This window comes from Tympanuchus pallidicinctus, unplaced genomic scaffold (assembly GCF_026119805.1).
Source record: "Tympanuchus pallidicinctus isolate F22 unplaced genomic scaffold, pur_lepc_1.0 scaffold3, whole genome shotgun sequence".
NCBI classification, from domain to species: Eukaryota; Metazoa; Chordata; class Aves; order Galliformes; family Phasianidae; genus Tympanuchus; species Tympanuchus pallidicinctus.
The window spans coordinates 35936528-35957118 of NW_026294747.1; the positions used below are offsets into that span (position 1 = coordinate 35936528).

The window sequence follows — 20591 nt, forward strand, 5'->3', positions numbered from 1 at the left end:
GGGGGAGTCCGCGGTGCGCCGGGCCTGGCCCCGACGCCCCTCACAGCGGTGCCCAGCACAGCGCCGGCTCCGCTCTCTAATTGCGCTAATTTCTCTTTGCGTGCGGCTTACCGCCTGGCAGGTATTACGCGGGAGTTGCTGTTGTGGTAGGGACCAGGTGCTGAGCACGTCCGCGAGAGGCAGCGGAAGGGCCGCCGGTCCCGCGCTGTCCGTCATCTCCTGCGGCCACTGGTGGGGCTGCAGGGCCGCCGGGCCGCCCCCGGGGGCGGGCTCGGGAGCGGGGGGCTGCGGCTCCCAGCCCAGCCCGGCCCTGCCCACGTTGCCCTGAGGTTGAAATGCAGAACTCAAGGCTCTCTCGCCGGGAAGTAGATTTCTTCGTAGTCCTTTTTTCCTCGCCCCCCTGCTATCTCCTCGGCGGCAAGCAGGGAGCCCGACGGGCGAGTGCGGTTGGGGTAGCAGGAGGTCGGGAGTTGAGGGCTGCGGTGGGGATTTAGAACGGCCCCGGAGGTGTCCCACTCGGAGGAATGGGTGAGTGCTGGGATCTGCAGGGGGCTGTCAACAGAGAGGGAGCCCCGTGCTCGTGCCGTCATGTGCCACCGCGGCTCCTTATTGACTTTACTCGTGTTTCTACACGTCGGGACAGCGCGCCGAGGGGTAGAGCGGGGAGGAGGAAAAGCTAATGACTGCTCGGTTTATTATTAATGTTATTATGCGACTGTGAGGCAGGATCGCAGCAGAGTGGATGCCCGCAGCCTGTGGCAAGTTGTATATTATTCCTGACACCGATCGGAGCAGTTAACGTTTTAGCACGTTTGTTTTACAGCAGGCTGTAATCGTGCTGGTAGGCGCGAGCGGCCCCAGAACTGCTCCGTACAACGCGGGGCGCGGGCGGTGCTGCAGGAGCAGCTATGCCACCGCCTCTCCCTGATTTGAAAGAATTTCCTCAACTACTTTTCCTTCCTCCCCCTCCCCCACGTCTCTGAAAACGTTTTTCTTTTCTCTTTCTTTTCTTTTTCTTTTCTTCGTGTTCCTCTTCCTGTGGCAATAGAGCTGAACTTTCTGTCAGAGCGATCTCAATTTTTTCATCTCTGGAATGTGCTTTCTTGGAATATGCTCAGTGCACGGTCTGGAGAAATCCTACATTTGTTGCCGCGGTTTTTTTTCTGGTGCTTTTCTTCTTCTTGTTGTTTTTTCTTCTTCTTTTCTAGCTTTTTTTTTTTTTTTTTTTTCCCCTTCTTTTTAATTCCGGTGATATTCCACTATTTAGGAACACCGTGTCAGGGCGGACCTCGTGCAGTGGCATCGGCTCGCGGATGCCCTCCCGAGTACCGCGCAGTGTCCGACGGCCGTGTGTGTGCTTGCTTGCAGAACCCGCCTTCGGGGAGGTGAACCAGCTCGGGGGGGTTTTCGTCAACGGGAGGCCTCTGCCCAACGCCATCCGGCTACGGATTGTGGAACTGGCGCAGCTGGGGATCAGGCCGTGCGACATCAGCCGCCAGCTCCGCGTTTCCCACGGCTGTGTCAGCAAAATCCTGGCTCGCTACAACGAGACCGGCTCCATCCTACCGGGGGCTATCGGAGGCAGCAAGCCGCGAGTCACCACCCCCACAGTGGTTAAACATATCCGGACCTACAAACAAAGGGATCCGGGCATCTTCGCCTGGGAGATCCGGGATCGCCTGCTGGCCGATGGCGTGTGCGACAAGTACAACGTACCGTCGGTCAGCTCCATCAGCCGCATCCTCCGCAACAAGATTGGGAACCTGTCCCAGCAGGGCCACTACGAGTCCTACAAGCAGCACCAGCCACCCCCGCAGCCCACCTTGCCCTACAACCACATCTACTCCTACCCCAGCCCCATCGCTGCCGCGGGAGCAAAGGTGCCCACGCCGCCAGGAGTGCCTGCCATTCCTGGAACCATGGCCATGCCCCGCACCTGGCCCTCATCCCACTCGGTGACGGACATCCTGGGCATCCGCTCCATCACGGACCAAGGTGAGGAGGGGGCCCAAGGGTCGCGAGCTCCGCGGCGCCCCAACTCAAGCCGAGCACTGAGCTTCGGCGGGATGTGCCCTGTGATTCGGATACAGCCAAGGTCCAGGTGCTGCGGGCGTGATGGCAAACATCGACCGTCCCTGGTGGCACTAGGGCCGAGCTGTATCAAATGCGACAGCAGGGAGCGGCCCGGGCTGAGCTCGGTGCCGTTGCCGGTGCGGCTGGGGCGTTCGCTGCTTCCGTCGGGCCGTAGGCGCCACCTCGGCGTTACCGAGCAGTCCATTCTCTCTGCTTTTCGCAATCAGGCCAAATGCTCTCAGTCAGGAAGTTCAAATGTCACCTAATTGCCTTAATTCTGATGCTGTATTTTCCTTCGAAGCGGTGGTCCGGGAAAACGACCCCAAGGTTTGCTCCCTGTATCCCTTCCACCTTCTTTCTGTTTTTCCGTCTGGGAACAGCACCGCGTTCCCCGGCTATTCAGTGCGCTTTGCCGCCGAGAAAGGGACATTTTTTCCATGTCGGTTGGTGCCAGGCGGCGGCTGTAGTTCCAGCAACAGTCGGGAAGAACCACCGCCTCCAGCGCTCCCCGCGTCCCACTCTGCCCTCCCAGTGAGCGGACAGGGGAGGGAGGGGGATTTTTGCTCTCATTGCGTTTCTTAACGGTGGCAGTCCGCTTCCAGAAGCACTTCTAATGCGAAGTGATCCTTCATGCACTGCAGAGTAATTATCTTATACCGACTTTGAGAAAACAGTTTTTTTTTTTTTTTTTCCCCAAGCAATGCATATGCACACAACTCTTCTATTTAGAAGTATGCACGAATAGTGTTTTTGCACTTATTCGCCCTTTGCTTTACGAACTGCTTCTGTCCTCAGCGCTGTCACAAACAGATGTGTCTGAGTCGGCCGTAACAACATCCTCCTGGCAGCGCCTGCTCTGGGCCAGGGGGAGGTGATGCTGGCAGTAAGCATTACAAAAATGCATACTGTGTACTATCACACTCGAGTCAGAATTGTGTAGCGAGCCCTCGTATTCCTGCCCACGCAGGTACAGGCCTCTGCCCTCACGGCCGCCTCTTGCCTCTTCCCGTTTCTCACTGCGGAGCCGCACGCGTCTTTCCGCGGTGTAACCTTCCCCCCTCTCCCCCCACCCCCTTCCCAGCGCCGTGCGGCCGCTGCCGCCGATGGGGGCTGTTCGCCCTTGATTTATAGGATAAACTGACCTCGCTGACACGGAAAGGAAGCCCCTATTCATGGGAAAGTGTGAGATCAGCAGAAAAGGGCACTTATCGAGAGGGCTCAATTTCTCAAGCCAGCCCTAGGTTGGCTGCTCAGAGCCGCTCGCAGGGCGGGTGCGGCCCCGCATGCTGCTCCGCCGGGGGGGGGGGCCGTGGGCGAACCGTGGCGCCCGGGGACAGCCGCCTGCAGAGCGCACGCACAGCCCGGGTCTCCGTGCCACGGCTGCTGCACGTAAAGGATAGGGCACTTTCCCCCTCTTTCCACACTTTCCGTTTGTTTTTCTTTTATTTTCTTCCTTTTAAGATCTTTCCCTCGTTCTCTCAATCTCTTCCCCCCCCCCCCTTTTTTTTTTTTTTTTTTTTTTTTTTTTTTTTTTTCTGTTTTCGTTCTTTCTTTCTTTCTTTTTTTTTTTTTTTTGGTAGTTTGTTTACTTTTTCTTAGTTTTGGTCCTAAACGTATTTAGAACCCCGTGCGTTACGCGGCTGCTCCAGCTTTCCTTCTACTGCGGGCTGCTGTTTGTCCACAGTCACGCATAGGTGGCGATTCCTGTCAGTCTCTCTGGCAGACTCCAGGGAGGCCAAGCACCGGGCTGAGTCAGCTCCGGGCCTTGGTGGCACGATGCTCTTCTAACCGGCTGCTCATAAGGATGGGAGGCACAGCCGCCTCTCCCTCCAGGGAGGATGCGGGGGCTCAGCGTTGTGCAGAGGGTGAGGGACAGCTGCCCCTTAAGTCTAACTCTAATCCTTTGCCCCCGTGTTTCCCGCAGTGAATGACACCTCTTCGTACTCCAGCCCCAAGGTGGAGGAGTGGAGCAGCCTGAGCCGGAGCAGCTTCCCCCCTGCAGCCCAGCACGCCGTGAACGGGCTGGAGAAGAGCTCCCTGGAACAGGAGGCCAAGTACAGCCAGGTAAAGGGAGAGGGCCGGCCGGGAGGGGGGGTGCGTGGGGCCTCAGAGCTTAGCCCTGGGGCTGTGGCCCCTTCCCGGGGCTGAGCTCCCGCTGTCGGCTCGGTGCTTTCCTTCGCTCTGTGCCCCTGCTGTTTTCGGCGCGTCCCACTGCTGCCCTGGTGGCCGCGCTGCGGGCTGTGCGCGGCGCTTGGGAGGTAGGGGAAGAATTCGAAAATGAGGTGTATCTGCTTCCTAGTAAAGCTTTTTTAACTGCTTAAGCAGACTGCGAACTGTCAATAATTTTATTACAACGCAGTATAACTGCAACTTAACAAATCTCTGTGTAAATCTTTGTGCCTGCTAATCAAATCCTATGCCAGGGAAAAAGCTTTTAAAGAGTCAACTGTTGCTAGCTGGGCAGTGCAGGTTTCAGAAAAACACATCCAGAGAAAACCTGATTGTACTTCTTCCATCCAATGGAAAACATTTCAAAACAAGATGGGCTTCTGAGACCCGTTGCCTTCTGTGATTCCTTTGTCATATTTGTAATGAATTCAAAGAATATTTTAAAGAAGTGTGCTTTTTTTGTGTGCTTTTAGTGTGCTGCCCATCAAGGGCAGAGGTCTGGGACACGTGTTCTGAGTTTTGAGTCTGCTTTTGGACTCTGTGATTGGTTTGGTGCTGAGAGGAGCTGAATCAAACCCTTCTGAGCTGCTGAGTACAAATTGTGCGGCTACTTGTAGTGACCAAGGTAGAATGGGACACACCATAGTGAACAACCACTGTATTACATATTCTGCCTTGCAAAAATGTGATGCCCGTACTGCTCTTCTATTTGTTTTGCATTGTATTTTTTCTATTATCGTGTTATTATTTTGTTCATTGCATATTGTGAAAAATCTGCAGAATGTTATAGCCATGATTGTGTAGATAAAATCGGACTTAGAGTTAATATTTACCCTGCCACAATTTTATCAGGAAACAAATAACTATTAGCAATCTTACTGAAAATTATGGAAATATCTTCTGCTGAGGCCAGCTGTGCCAGGGCTGCGTTGTCATAGGTGCCAGTGTGGGCCATTCATTGATTCTGCTGAAATAGCCACAGGATCAGGCTCAAGGAGAATACACCTATGAAATCTTATTTACCCCAATGGGACACTGAGGAACAATGCTATGTACATTGCATGATTTTCAGTGCTGGTGTTGGAAAATATTTTTATTTCCTTTTTTCACTCTTTCAGCATTTATACTTTCGTCTTCATAATATATTACTGCTCTATTGTCAATACCAGTTCTATTTTGAAGTTTTGTTCAATCTGAAAGATAATCTGATAAATGTAATCTAAAGATATTCACTATCTAAAAATGGAGAAAATTGCAATTAATAAAGTGGAATTCATTGATAAAAATATATTGTCCAGAGTTTAAAAGGATGGAAAATCTAAAAAGTATTTATCCAAAAGGTCATTTTCTGATCTTTGCTCACTGAAAGAAGGTACAGATGAGATTTCCCCCACTTTTTCCCCTTAATAATATATATCAATGGGCTTTTCTGCACTACAGACCAGTCTGTTCATGCTGTGTTCAGCTTGCTTACCAGCAATTTCATTCATCTGTGCATTAGTTGGTTTGCATGTCACAAGTTCAGTACCTTGCTAATTCAGGATATATTTAAAGAAAATCCATGTCAAATAAGGATATAAAAGCGGGGTTTTTATACTTTATTTTTTGTGATTTCCTTTTTATTTATTTATATATATATATATATATATATATTTTTTTTTTTGGCCAAATGTGCACACTGAGCCAAAATCTTGCTGCATGTAGAACTGCCTTAGCTGCCTGTTTGCTGAAGCTCAGTAAGTCTGGGCTGCTGTTCCATGGCAATTCGGTCTCAGCAAAATACATTCTTGGATCTTTACATGGTGGTTGTTGGTTTTTTTTTTTTTTTTTTTTTTTTTTTTTTTTTTTTTAACCACATGTATTGCTTTAGATGGAAACAAGTGAGCAGAGGACAGGAGAGAACATTGGCTCATTTATGCAGATCCAGCAATCAGGTAGCTGTAGTGGTGAGAAAGGGAGCAAGTGCAGAGGCAATTTTCATGCCAGAAGAATTACACTGCAATAGGCTCTCTGTTTGGAGCTCAGGGTAAACAGAATTTTCATCTTCTCTGTGCAAAGCTCATTGCAAATGCTGGATCTTGCGAAGGCAGAAAGAGGATGTCCCCTGCAGAAGAGAGGTGATTGCTCTATAGTGCTTGCTCCAGTGTTATGCCGGTACAAACAAGACACTGAAGCATACAACAGGAGCAGAGCAACACAGAACCTAGTGCATTTGTTTCACTGAGGTCTTCCAGTTACATAAAAGAAGCAGAGAAAGGAGCAGAGGGAATGTGCTCTGAAACACATTAATGAATAAACTTGTGGGACCTATATTGGATTCTGCTGTTCCTACCTAATATCAGCACTGTATTTTAAGCATTGACAGCATTCATGATGCAGATTCAAGTGCCTGCAACTTGCAAAGAACTCCATAGCTACTGGGTGGGTGAAGGACTTGTCCTCCCATCTCAGTCATGGAAGATAATATTTTACCTCTCAAGAAAGCCCTTGGATGTTTTCTCTGCATGAACAAGACTAGAAGAATTGAACCTAAAGAACAGACTCATACTTTCAAACTATATTGATCTGCTCCCTCCTTCCAATGGATACCCGTTTGTTTTATCACAGGGCACTGCAGCCTTGTGTTCTTGGGGGGGGGCTCCCATTCAACTCATCCAGGGCTGATCCAAGAGTAGTGTGGGTGGTTGGTTGCATTTTACCCCTTACATACATATGAGTGTGAATTCTGTTTCAGAGAGGATTGGACAAAAAAGGGAGGAAAACTTCAAATTTTGGCCTTGGCAATATGTAGTCCCACTTGTTTAACATGAAACTGAATGGCTGAATGTAGAACACTTTTCACTGTGTTTTTAATTTCCTGGTGTCACTGGGGTCTTTGAGATATTCTTAGGTGTTTGGGCTGGGGAGTTGGAGAACTGCCTGGAGAACTATCATTCTGCATCAAAACTGCATAGGGAGTCACAGCAATGCCTTGTGAAGTTTGTATTCACTTCTAATTACCTGATACCCCAAGTTACTGTCCTTGTGTAAGGAGCCACATTATATTTTCTCACTGCAGTATTTTTGCATATTTCTCTTATCATACAGCTTTGCAAAAAGTGCAATTGTGAAACTGAATTGTGAAACTGAAAAGGAAAATAGTGTTTTCTGAGAGCTTGACAGTTTCAGGTTGTAAAAATTTTGTAAGGATCTCAGTTACATACCAGTATTCACACTGAGAGGCACTTTCATTGTGTGTTGGGGGTAAGGCTTCTATGTGTAACCATATTACTAACACAAAGGATGAATATCCTGAGAACTTTTATGCATTAAACAGCTTGTAGTAATGGCTGTAATAAGGAAAAAATACTGTCTGAAATCATTGGGATACAAATCTAATTGTACCCTGTATTTGAAGTGAAGTCATTTAATAAATATTCCTCATATTCCTAATTCAGTTTTCATCCATCTCACGCTTGTGCCTTTCTGGACTAATGTAAGGGATGTGTAAAGTGAAAAAACTGCAGCTGATATTTGCATGTGTATGAAAATACAAGAGGTCTGATGCATGCCTGTCTGATCTGTTGAGATGCAAATAGCTTTGGAAACATATCTTTTTCAGAATTATTTTCTGAAATATGTGTGTATTGCAGGAAGCAGACAAGCATGCTGTCAAAGGGAGCTGATGCTCACTAAATGGAAAATGTTTGTAACTGGGATCTGAGGGCAAGTGGTTGTTGTGAGTTTACTGGAGAAAAATGTGACCTGTTTGGAGGTCTGACTCCAAACCTAGCAGAGATGCTGAGAACACTCCTAGTTATGAGGGGCTTGTGAATGTGAGTTGGGCAATCTTTCTCTGATATATTAGGTGGACCCCAAAGTAGCAAACCTTTCACCTTTGTCTCAACAAAACTTCCTCAGCTGTTCCCATTTTGACTTCTCAGCTCACTGGGATGACACTCCTTGTTCTGTTCTTTGGCTGCATTCTGATGAGGTAATCCTGATCTCCACGTTGCTTGCACTGTAAAAATGAAGGCTCCATTTTAGGGGCAAGTGATTGCAAATAATTGTAGGTGCAATTCTTGGCAATTATTTACACAGAAAATGTAAGCAATGTAAATATTTAAGTTCCTGAATATTGACTGTGGATGAACAGTGAATGTGGTGGCAAAAGCATCTGTAATTGTTTTTATCTGCACTGCTTAGAACCTGCAACATATAGTTACTTCTTTGGGAGTGAGATGCAAACTTAACTTTAAATGACATGACCTTCCTAAACAGATTTTTAATTGCAAAATTTCATTAGCAGATTGCTTATTTGGCATCTTATATTCTAAACCAGGACTCAGGGAACTGAACTCCTATTCCGGGACCATGCAAAATTCATTATGATAAAGGTTTAAACTACCAGCTCCCAACCCATACCCAGAGGACAGGATGCTGTTAAAGAGAGTGGCATTTTGGCTTCCTTACCATAGTACCTAACAGAATTGTAAGCAGATTTCCTGTCTGCAAGGGCTCAGACCTTGGCTTGGAGACTCTCCAGTTCTGTCTTGTCTCCAGACCAGTGCCTGTTATTGTAATACAATCACTAAGATGGCTTGCTCAAGGTCTAGGCATCCATGTCAATGCATGTTGTGGGTGAGGGGCATGAGCTGATCCCACTACATGCACCCGATTCCTTCCCAGGTGATCTGGATGGCACCCCATTCGAACCCCATTTGTGAGACCTGCCTCTTACTGGCCACCTGCTTCCACGGCCAAAACCCAGTGCCCTGCCCACCAACCCACATGGCTACAGGGCACTCCACCTGGATGAAACTAATAAAGAAAGTCAGAGAGGTGAGTGAATGGTACAATGATACTTGGACTGCACACTGAGCATCCTTTGCTCCAAAGGCCCCAAGCAGCCAGGAACTCCGCTGTGACTTAGAGGCCCATGGCGTGGAAGGCGAAAGTGGTGGGAGATGCCTGTCACAGCCAGGGAACAGTGCTGGGGCAAGGAGATCAAACAGGACTTGATCTTCAGTCTTCAGGTGCTTGCAGGAGAGTGAAAGGTAGATAAAGGCTGTACAGTTTGTTCATCTGTTGTGGCAGTTTGTCAGCTTTTAGGGATTGTGTATACGCCTAATCATAATGATGTCCATTCAGTGGGTTCTGATTTCACCCATCCTAACTTGACAGCTTCTCAGTAATTGCCTTCACAGCATCAGGACTTGGTTAGACAAAGGGGACTGCAGTTTTGGTTTTCCCCAAAGAGGACAAAGTGAGGGTATGACCAGTGTGACCCCATATTTACCAACTTTTAACCAGCAAAAATCCCTTTGATGTCTCCGTGCTCGTAACATCTCTTCCCATCAACTTCAGTTTCATTTAATTAAAGCTATATTTAAATTGCAATGTATTGTTACATATACTGTACAAAGAAGGCATTTTTTCGTACAGATTTTTGCTAATACATCATAGTTTAAAACATCACTGTAGGAAGAACAAATGCCTATTCCATTCATTGTGCTTACTTGTCTAATGCCCATAATTGCCCTGCAAATCTCCAGATTTTGCCAAAATACTAGGGTGAATTACTGTGAGAATCTGTTTCAAAACAATGTGATCGTGTTGCTAGTTCTACTCCAGGGACTTTGTTCTCAAGGCATGACTTTTCCTGAGCTTCCCTTTTGTCTACTAAGGACAGTGTATCTCTCTAAAGGAAGTTAAAGTTTCATTTTTACAATTGAAATCAAACTTTGTACTCAGAGTAAATACAATTGTGAAGTTTATTAAATAATAGAAAATAACCTAAGAGGCAACACTTTCATTGGAAAGGTGGTGAGTTCCATTTACACGTTCTTCCTAAAGTGGAGTGTGAATGGAAAACAACCATTCAGTGCACCTATAGCACTTTCACAATACTCAAATTTGGGAAATGTTTTAGGCTGACTTATTAGTATGTGCCTGATGCCTCCTATGTGATAGAAATAATTTCACAGTGAAAATCACCTAAAATAATTCTTTTCTGAGCAAGCATCTAAAATGCTTGCTCACCCTTTTCCCTTGGAGAGTATCCCTTTTTCCCTCAGTCCACCTTGTCTCAGCCTTTTTTCTCCCATCTCTCCTTCCCTCTGCTATTTTTGTAGCGTATTTCTCAGATTGTTTTTCCCTGTTTAAGTCTCTGTGAAAAACGTTTTTTATTTTTTTTCTTTTGTTTCTGTTGTAGTTGGTTTTGAAAAAGATGTAAAATGACCATGACTCCTTTAGGAAAGCATTGGTGATTGTGTGTAAATTCCAGTTAATACTATTTCCAAAAAAGTGTTTTTATTTCCCTGAAGAGGCTAAGATTCAAAATTTGATAGGAAAATATAATTAAGAGTGATCTTGATGCATGTCGTAGCTTCAGTTAAAACACTCAATTGATCCTATCTGATTTTCATGTTATTCAGTGCAGCTGGGGATGCCCACAAGTAAAGGAAGGAACTTTAAGTTAATAAAAAAACATATTAAGCACAGGGAATAGGATCTGCTCATTATTAAGCAGATGAACTTTATTTTAGAAGTAGCATGATTTGCTCATGTGGTGTAGAGTAATGCAAGGACTATTGAATTTAATAACGGGGAAAACAGATGCAAAGATAAAAGCTTAAGTGTAAGAGAGATGGTATAGAATCGGATAACTGAGTATGTTTGCAATGTTGCAAAGCACTTGAGGCTGCATATTTTCTATTTTAACTGTGTTTTTTAATAGAATATCAGCACTGCTTTATACAACATAGAAAGAAAGAGATCCTGTAATTCCCAGCCTTGAAAGTTTTCTTCCTATTTTTCAAAGCCTAATGTTCTGGGAATCAACCCAGCTCAGCTGCAAGACAGACTGACTGCAAACATCTTGCCCATGTGCTATTTTAGAAGCTCCTCAATTTCTTTGTATTACCTCTCCAGATCTTATCAAAAATTAAGGCACATGTTTCAAAGTAGTATCCTACCTACAAAATGTTCCCACTTCAAGGCTTTTCAGACTTCAAAATCATTTAATGAAGATGTTTTCACTTTTCAGAATCTGTCCATTCTATTCTTCTGCTTCCATTAACAGAAAATGAAAGTGGAAACATATTCAGTAAAAGAAGGTCATCATATAAGAATATGGACATGGTCTAACATGAGCTATGAACATACTTTTGCACAAAAATTTCCAATATAAGGAAAAGACAGCAAAAGTAGTTTGCAGGATCAGCTCTGACTGGGTTATCAATACATCTTGCCATCTTAGCAATTTTATTACATTTTTCTTCAAAAGTTTCATAATACAAAGATAATAAATTGCATAAATGAAATCACTGCTCACTTCTGTAGTGTTTATTTTTTTGGTAACTCTGACTTACCTTTGTAGGACGTTAATTTTAGGAGGATGCTGATTTTGAATGAGTTCTTTTAGGACCATGTCATTTTTCTCACTGATGCTGACGTACTGAATAGCAGTTTCAAAATTTAGCTCTAATTTCATAAACGACAGTATGCACCAAAATATTTTATTTTAAAAGCTTAAAAGTAACATAGGGGTATTCTTACATTTTTAGGTAATGCTGTTTTCTAAAATGAGATTTCCATTGCATGCTTGCTGATAATGTTTTACTTTGAAAATTTGTTTACTCTTCCCACGGGATCCCGTGTGTTGCTCTGATGTTTAAATCACATTTAACCTCTAATTAAAAAGGGAGACTTAGCATATTTGCTTCCTTTATGCTTTCAGTTTGCACTGATTGCTCCTAGTCTCCCTACTATCACTTTTTTGACTGATGATGTGCACGTCACAAAGGACATCAGCTATCTTCTGGGTTTTTAAAATCATCTGCTCTTCTGATTGAAGGATGAGATACTCAGCTCAGCTTCCTGCTATGGTTTTCACTTGCTGTGGAAAAAAATGGCTCCTCCAGTAGCTACTTGTGCCTGTGTTTTCAGGACATTCAAGAATTCCAGGAATTGTTAAAGCTTTTTGTTTTGAGAAATGAGCTGTGATAGTGTCTGTGATGCTCTGTAGCCAAGGCCACTCTGTGCTGGGAGCTGCTGTTCACAGCACTGTGCTCACACCTCCATGGAACTGTTTCATTTGCTTTTGGGGAAAGGCCCTGGGCTGGAGGATAAAAGCAGTTGCTGAGTTCACTGATCCAATGGCAGGGAGGCTTCCTTCCACCCAAGGAACTGTTAGAAACACAAAGCAGCAACCAGAAATGCATTCCTGAAGCAATGGCATGGGCAGAGCTTCTGCTGCTCTGACAATGGAGCTTGGGCTGAGTCATGTCCAAGCTCATCAGAGCTGTCAGATCAGCTAGTTTGGTCTTGAAGCCAGTGTAATTTCTCAAGAAATGCTTCCTAAGCATTTAAAATGCTTCCACAAAACAAATGCTTCATCTACATAATACATTACCCCTACAAAAAATACTGTAGCAGTTACATTACAATGGACAGACTCAAACCATTGGGAACAATTACTTCAACATAAGAAGAATCATCTACATCCTTGTGGACAGAATCAACTGTCTACTTCAGAGTCAAACTGTGAAACTGATGTGGCATCCATCTCTCATTGGTACCGTGTAAACTTGGAATCAAATTCTTTGTATGATTGCAATCAATAATAATTAACCTAAATGCAGATTTGCAGTTTTGAATGCTATTTCTGAGAAACTGCAGATAACTCTGTGTCATTTTTGGAAACACTTAGAAGCTACACATGAAGGGATCACATGGAGAGGATCTGATTTTGATACTCAAGAGAACATACATAGCAAGCAAAACACTCAGAAAGAAGAGCAGAAAAAGGGGTGAAATAAAACAGTATAGCTCAGTTACTGGATGTAAGTTGAATTTATGCCTGAAAGTGGAGTCTAGCTAGTGTTCTTCTGCTATTAACATGGCCAAGGCAGAAAAAAAAGTCACATTGCTTGTCTGACATGGATTAATTGGGAAGCCTGTGCAGAAATTTTGTGACCTGAAATGCAGGAAAGAAGAGGCCAAGGCTGAGCTGTATGGCGTGTTACACCAGCATAAGCTGCACAGCAGAAACTGAGTTGTGGATGGTGATCTTAGGTTTTCACTTGTAGGAATCTAAACAGCTGATGGAAGTTATTTGTTCCAAAGACTATCCCCCACTTTATGTCCCAAATCCCAAACAGACCGAAAGCAATGCACCGTACTTAGAGTGTCTAAAACTACAAGTGCTTCTATAAAAACTAATGAGTCAACTCCTTCCCTGGTGAAAATGCACACAGCATCATCATTTTATATCACATAAAGTGACACTTTAAGTCTCTGTGGCTTTGATTCCTCCTGGATAATCCTTTTACTTGTGCTGGCATGTATGATGGTAACTCAGTAGGACAGCACGAGACTGAACCTTACTCAGCTGTTGTTTGCAGGTACCCTTGTGAGAACACGTTTCACCGAATTCACAAATCACATGTTCTAGGTTGACAACACAGCCCTGAAATTTGGAAGCAGTTATTCCATCAGTTGCTTCCAAACATCAGTAGAGGCAGCAATGCAGAGAAATTGTTTCCCTCTGCTCTCTGTAGAAGCCAGCCAGTCAAGCAGGAGCTCTGATCATTGGCACAGGAGACGTTCTCCCTCAGTAAGAACTACATGTTAGTCTATTTGTTTTTAAATTGTTTCCCTTGAAAATCAATGGTTTGAATTAAGGAAAAAAATGTTTATAAAACTTAAAACCAAGGTTCAAGAGGCTCTTCATTTAAAACAAGTTCCAACAGCTTTAAAAATCTATAATAACCATGGGGTTCTCACACTCATAATTATGAATGTTTGGATTTTGGTGCTCACTTCCCCTGACTGAAATACTGCAGGATGAATTATTCATCCACTATGTAAAGGCTCATGGAAATTAATCCTCTCCACTTATTTTAAGTGACTGTCATGTTTGTAAAAAGTGCTGGATTGACAGACAAGATTCAACCCTTCTGATACCCTGCTCTATCTACAGCTGTTTAGCAGAAAAGTCCTTGTAGTTAAAATCATTGCATCAAGTCCCTCAGTGATGAAAGTCAGAGATGAAAATCAGTGATTTCTTTCTGAGTGGCACAGTTTTAAGTCTGTAAGGTGAGGTTTCTTTTATCCCCTCAGCTTTGAATTGGGACTATAGGAGCTGCTTTGCAGCAAGGCACGATCTCCCACTGAAGCAGAACCCTGCTCTGTGTGGAAACTGCTCTGGCTCACCCCAGTGCTGCCTGCTTTTCTCAGACACCTATTGACATTCACATCACTCAGTCTTCAAATCTTGGTAGCACTGGCACTAAAATACAAGGGATTAATTTATTCAGTGAGGAAAAGACAAGAGCTTTCAAGTACCTGACAGGTCCCCAGAATTCCCTGTATATGTGTCTCCATGTTCTGCACCAAATGTTTAGGGCAAGATCTTTCTCACATTCAAAACATTAGACAGCATGAAAACATCAGTTCATGGCAGTAGGTTAAGAAAAGCATAATCCCCAGCACAGGATCAGGCGGGGCATGGGCCAGAGCGCCCTCCCAAAGGCTGTGGATGAGGCCACCCTGTTTCTGGTCAGAGGAAGCTGAGCTGTGGGGCTGTGTATGTACAATGCTGATCATCCTGTGTTGAAGAATTGGTCCTGATCTATTTTATTTACATATATAGACATAGTCATCATTTCTAGAAACTTTTTTTTTTTATTATTTTTTCCCCTGGATGCAGAGTTTAGGTTTGTACATAGCAGGAAGTAATTTCTTGAGGGCTGGAAGTTACCTTTCCCACCAACAGACTCTTGGCCTGTGACAGTGGGATGGGGACAGGTGTGTGGCAAAGCAATCGCATCAAGTGATATTTCAGCTTGGCATAATGCACCACTGCACACAGCTTTGAAGGATGCATTCATAGCCTAAGAATGAGTACTTATTCTACTCAGATGAGATGTTAGAGCATCTGTCTTTTTAAAGAGTTTTAGAAGGAAGCACCAGTGGTTAGAGAGCATCCTACAACACAGTGGTCTATACAGCATATGGAAAACATTTTATCTTCTCTACAGCAAAGGAGAAGGCTGGCTTTTCCCAGAGCCATGTTTTAGTGGGGAGCAGTGGCAAGGCATGAGGATGGAAGGACATGTGCCTCCTCTGTAGCTTAGGAGAAGTCTTATAAAAGCAAAACCAAGTATTCATAGGGCATCACCATTCATGCCTGAAGCACCTTACTTAAAACAGGACTTCCAGCCTCTAGCCTGCTGCTGGGCACCAACCTGCTTGAGAATGGGCAAGCCCTGGGGGAGCACATGACCATCCAAAGAACCTCTTCTGAGCCTCCGGGCTGGAAGTTTGCCTGCCCCATATTGCCACAACAGTAATGGAACTCCCCAGGGACTGGCTCCAGGTTTCCTTCCAGGCCTCAGCAGTCATTCTTCCTGCAGGATTCTATTAGGCTGTGGGCCTTGATGCCTGTGTTACAATCTGCCTCTACTGGCCTCACGAAAAGCTTTTTGTTACTGTTGGGAAAATCAGAGAGATTCTCTTTTCTTGTTTCATACTTCTACATGGTGGAAGCGGCATGGAGCTTGGGGAGCAGCAGCTTTTTTGGGACCTGTCATGGTTTTTGCCTTCAATACATTCAGTGAAATAATTTTCCATGTGATTTAAGAAGCATAGTAACTTACAGAGCAATTATTTGAGGGTCTGCATTAATTAGTATTGCTGAAAATGCCGATATTTAGAACCGAGGCTAAAGTGTAATTCTGAGACACAGTAGGAGACATGTAATTGGAGTTGAAGGTCAGGTTGCATATTTGGATTTTCAAAAGAATAAGGTGCGTGCAGCCTCAACAAAGTGTTTATGGATTTGGAATGACAATTATGTTGCTGCTGCAGCTGTATGTTTTGTACTAATTAATACCCCTATTTGAGACTTATGGCTGGAATCCCCTCACTGTCTCCTGCTGTTTTAGATTGTTGCATACATTTATATTGACTACAGCAGGATTGCTGCTTGTTTTCCCAAGCAGCAATGAGAAGACTGTCCAATCAGTGGAACTGAGTACAATGGTAGGAAACATAAACCTGAAACTAGGACGGTGCCATTTATGGGGATAAATACTGGAAATTTGAACAGGTGCAATTTGGACAGAGATTGATCAAGTGAAATGTTAACAGTGCCTGAAATTTCAGCAGCAACAAAAGTCTGTTTTGCTTTTCAGCTCTGCACTGTCCAGAGTAGTTCCAGTTTTACAAGGTGATTAAATCTTTGAAAAATTGGTAGACATTACATGATCTACTGAATCAATATCCATTCTTTCATACTCAGAAAACCTTTTTGGTAAAAAAACAAAAACAAAAAAACCAAAAAAACAAAAAAAAACCAAAAAACCACCACAGATACTAAAACATAAACACTACACAAATTAAAACCTAAGCAAGATAAATGATCCTGTTTTGTTCCTGTTCTGCTGAAGAAGCATTTACAGGGTGTGAAGTAAAACGCTGAACTTTTTTATTTAAATAAGGAGTCATTCATTGTGAAATCCTATCCCAGCAGACTGAAGGACTCTCCCTTATTTAAATAGAAACCCTTCTCCCTACCCACAGTAGGACCTAAGAAAATAGCTTGCAGGAAAAGACCTAGCCCTGTAATTGCTTTGTGCACAGAAGTGCTATTGAAACCACGAGAAGCTGTGAGCAAAGAACATTTGCAATGTTATATTAGAGACACCTAGAAAACAGATTTTAAAAGACATCATCAGTAACAATACTACAGTTCTGACTCATGCTCTGTGCAAATAGTTACCAAAGAGTTTCAGATACTTCAACTCCCCAGCTACTTGTTACCTTTCACTATGGGGAGTGTTATGTCAGGATTTGTGCCCATGCCTGACTGTTGTAGCTCAGGGCTGAGCCTGCTGGGGCTGGAGCAGGTGGGGTGCTGTGATGGATCCATCACAGATAGCAGTAGCATTACGTCTTGAACATCAGCAATAGATGCAACCATTGGGCTGCAGGAATCCCTGGCATTGCAGGGCAAAATACAAAGAGGTCACACTCATTGAATCATCAGAATATCAGGAGTTGGAAGGGACACACAAGGATCATTGAGTTCAATTCCTAGCTCCACAAAGGACTGCCCAAATATCAATTCATAACAGAATCACAGAATAATACATGCTGTTCCTTGTGCTCTCAACGTTTGTTCCTTATGTGTCCTTACGCAGATAGTTATGGCCATGGATAGGCTCCTAGGAGAGGTGTGTGGGTCTGATGCAGACAGCTGGTCTTAAAAGCAAAACACAAAGGCACCTTTGCACTGTGGACATCCAGGAGAATGATGACAAGTGGCTCTCCCAGGTATCTGTGTCCAGTTGTCACATGGACATCACTGATCCTGGCTCCTGCACAAAGCCTCAGCAGCTTTCCTTATGGCAGATAGGCTTTGTCCTGAAGTCATAAACTCAGTCGGAAGGGACATTAAAGATATCTGGCTCCAATTCCCTGCCATAAGCAGGGATGCTTAGATCTGGCAGCTCAAGGTCCCATTCAACCTGGCACTGAACACCTCCAGGGATGGGGCATCCATATCCTCTCTGGGCAATCTGTTTCAGTGCCTGACCAAACTCAATGCGAAGAATTTTTCCTTTATGTCTAAAAATGTCTCCCATAGAAACGTGTCTCCCTTTCCTTTCAGGCACACAATGGCCTCCCAGCAGTTGGAAGCTTCGTATCAGCACCAGCCATGTCTCCCTACGCCACGTCGGCTCAAGTGTCGCCCTACATGCCATACAGCGCAGCTCCCTCCAGCTACATGGCAGGCCATGGTTGGCAGCACGCTGCGGGCACGCCGCTCTCCCCTCATGGCTGTGACCTCCCTGCCCCGCTGGCCTTCAAGGGCATGCAGACAGCCAGGGAAGGCAGCCACTCAGTCACGGCCTCCGCTCTCTGATGCAGGAGCTGCTCCAGGCCAATTGTCCCCAGCACCGGGCTCACAGACTGCTCACCTCATGTTGGCGGAACCCGGTCTTTCTTTTCCTGACTTGCCTCCTGCAGGACTTTTCGGGACTGAAAGAGCTGAAGGCCGCATCAGAAGTAGAGGGGAGCATGCTGATGCCCTTGCACTCTCTAAGTAAAGATCTTGTGTCCCTCAAAGGGCCTGTGGAAACTTGTCTCACTCCTCTGGTCAAACCACACATATTTATTCTTAATCACCACAGAGTTGTTAAATGTGCAATTGTTGTTAAGATTTGTGTAGAAATCAATAAAGAAAAATAATCACAGGAAATTCTGCCACGCCTCAAATCAGCAAAGGTGGTTAAATCAAAGGTATTTGCCAATAACCTGACTCTAGAGAACAAATAAGGTTATGTGATCCACTGCTATTAAGATCACTTTTTTTGTCATTTTGTTGAGTTTTGATAGTCAGATACAGAACCAAGACAATGTGTGGCTTTCAGATTCTTCTGGCATTTCATCATCGTCAGGCAGTCATATGTTTGTATTTTTATCCATTTGTAAATATAGGCTTTCAACAGCATTTGTTTTTATTTCTCCGTGCACTTTCTTCATTTTCTTCAGGTTTCCCCCCCCCCTTTTTTTTTTTTCCCCCCTCTTTTCTCTCTCTCCCCCCCCCCCCTCCCCCCTCTTTTCTCTCTCTCTCTCCCCCCCTCCCCCCCTCCCCCCCCCCCCCCCCCTTCGGTCTACAGTGTAGAATTCAACATCTCACAAAATACAGTTATTTCTTTAGCAGAAGATTCAAAGGCCAAAATCCTGCCAAGTAATTTTCCCCAGATGCTCTAGGCCTTCCAGGTTCACAAAACACCGATTCTGTGTTAAAAACACAAACAGAAATGGGTGGGAAATATCTGAACAGAGCTGAAAACTGGAGAGAAAAAATGCTGTTATTGTGAAATGTGCAAAGATGCTTATAAAGCCATGTAAGTTAGCAAAACCACTGTGAAACAGAATTGTACTGTCATTGTCAGCTCACCCATGTCCAGAATTTTTGGCCCCAAGATTATGCTGTAACTTTTTTTTTAAAGAGGAAGTTATCTTTAATTTCTGCTTTAATGAATGTAAAATAAGGTTCTTGGTAAGGTTTACATTGTTGTTCTGAAGCATTTTTTTCCCTTATAGATATACTGGTGGTGGTGCTACAAACACAGATATTTAATATTAATGACTTCCCTTTCTAGATTTCTGTAACCAGTGGCAAGTACTCTGTCCCAGTTATTTTGCTTTAAACTTCTTGACTTTAATCCCAAGAGGGCTAACGTTCTGATCTTTGAAGATTTACCTGTTTTCTTTGGGCAATAATAAAGATCTGAATATTATTCCAGAACGCTTTCCACATGCTGTAGGTATGTTCAGAATATGAATTTGAAAAGAAAAACTAAGATTGGTGTAAGATTTCATATAATATTAATATATTGTGATTTTTTTTTTTTTTTTTTATAAATGTGCAATATATTAAATTACTTCAGAGATGGTTAAAACCAAGGAGAAAACATCATTCTTCAAATATTGCTCTGTCTGCATACCACATTAAATATTAATTCAGGGACGGTGAAATATACTGTCCTCTCTTGAAATACAGTCCTCACTTTGTGGATTTCTGAGTCTCACCACTGAAATGGCCATGGGCAAAGTTTCCTAACAATAGAAGTAACCAGTACAAATGCTGCACATGGTAAATCCACTAAAATACAGATGTATACAACTGGCTGCAGCCACCTTTGCTTTGTGCATTAAAAAATATTTAACTGAACAGTATTTCTATAAAGAACACAGGTATTGTATCATGGCCCTTAGGAAAGAAAGATCTGATCTCGGATATGATCCTATATTCTCAGGCCTCAGTATAGCCAAGGAATTCGACAGCTGGTTAGCTTTAATGAGATGCTTAAGCCATTGCCTTTCAGTAGAACATTTTAAAAAGTACTCCATTCGTTGGAAATCACCACATGCAACGAAATGTGCACACAGTGCATTTCTACACCGCCATGCTGTTAGTGAGGTGACTAAATTCGTTCTGTCTTTATACAGTCGTAGCTGAAATAAGATGAAGTTCTATGCAAAAAATAAAAACAACGAACAAAACAAAACAAAAACCACAAAAAAGGAACTAGGTTTATTTCCAGATGAGCTCTTAACTAAAAATAAAATGAGAATTAAAATGAAGGAAAAAGATCATGCCAATAAATGATTTAGTTGACAATGGGACTTCAGCTTTCAATCAATTTTTTTCTGGTTTATAAAATTATTGAGCAAGTGTAGTGATTGTTACCCATACAGTACAACACACATCAAAGGAAGAAGACATAAAAAGGTAAAGGAAGAGGGGTCTTCCAAATCACAGCTTCTTGAGTTCCAAGGATTCACAAGTC

General features: G+C 43.9%; 1 protein-coding gene across 1 annotated transcript; it reads left to right on the forward strand.

Moving 5' to 3' along the window:
- Positions 1-406: 406 nt before the first annotated feature.
- PAX9 (paired box 9) lies at positions 407-18154 on the forward strand. Its single transcript, XM_052696873.1, has 5 exons — positions 407-528; positions 1369-1995; positions 3998-4137; positions 8911-9063; positions 17900-18154. Exons 1-5 carry the CDS (start codon positions 525-527, stop codon positions 18152-18154), a joined length of 1179 nt encoding a protein of 392 aa, XP_052552833.1. The 5' UTR covers positions 407-524.
- The last annotated feature ends 2437 nt before the right edge of the window (positions 18155-20591 follow it).

Excerpts from the sequence above, each read along its gene's own strand:
- PAX9 (XM_052696873.1), top strand. Across the intron at positions 4,138-8,910 it reads AGGAGGCCAAGTACAGCCAG|GTGATCTGGATGGCACCCCA; the intron begins GTAAAGGGAGAG and ends ATTCCTTCCCAG. Across the intron at positions 9,064-17,899 it reads TAATAAAGAAAGTCAGAGAG|GCACACAATGGCCTCCCAGC; the intron begins GTGAGTGAATGG and ends CTTTCCTTTCAG.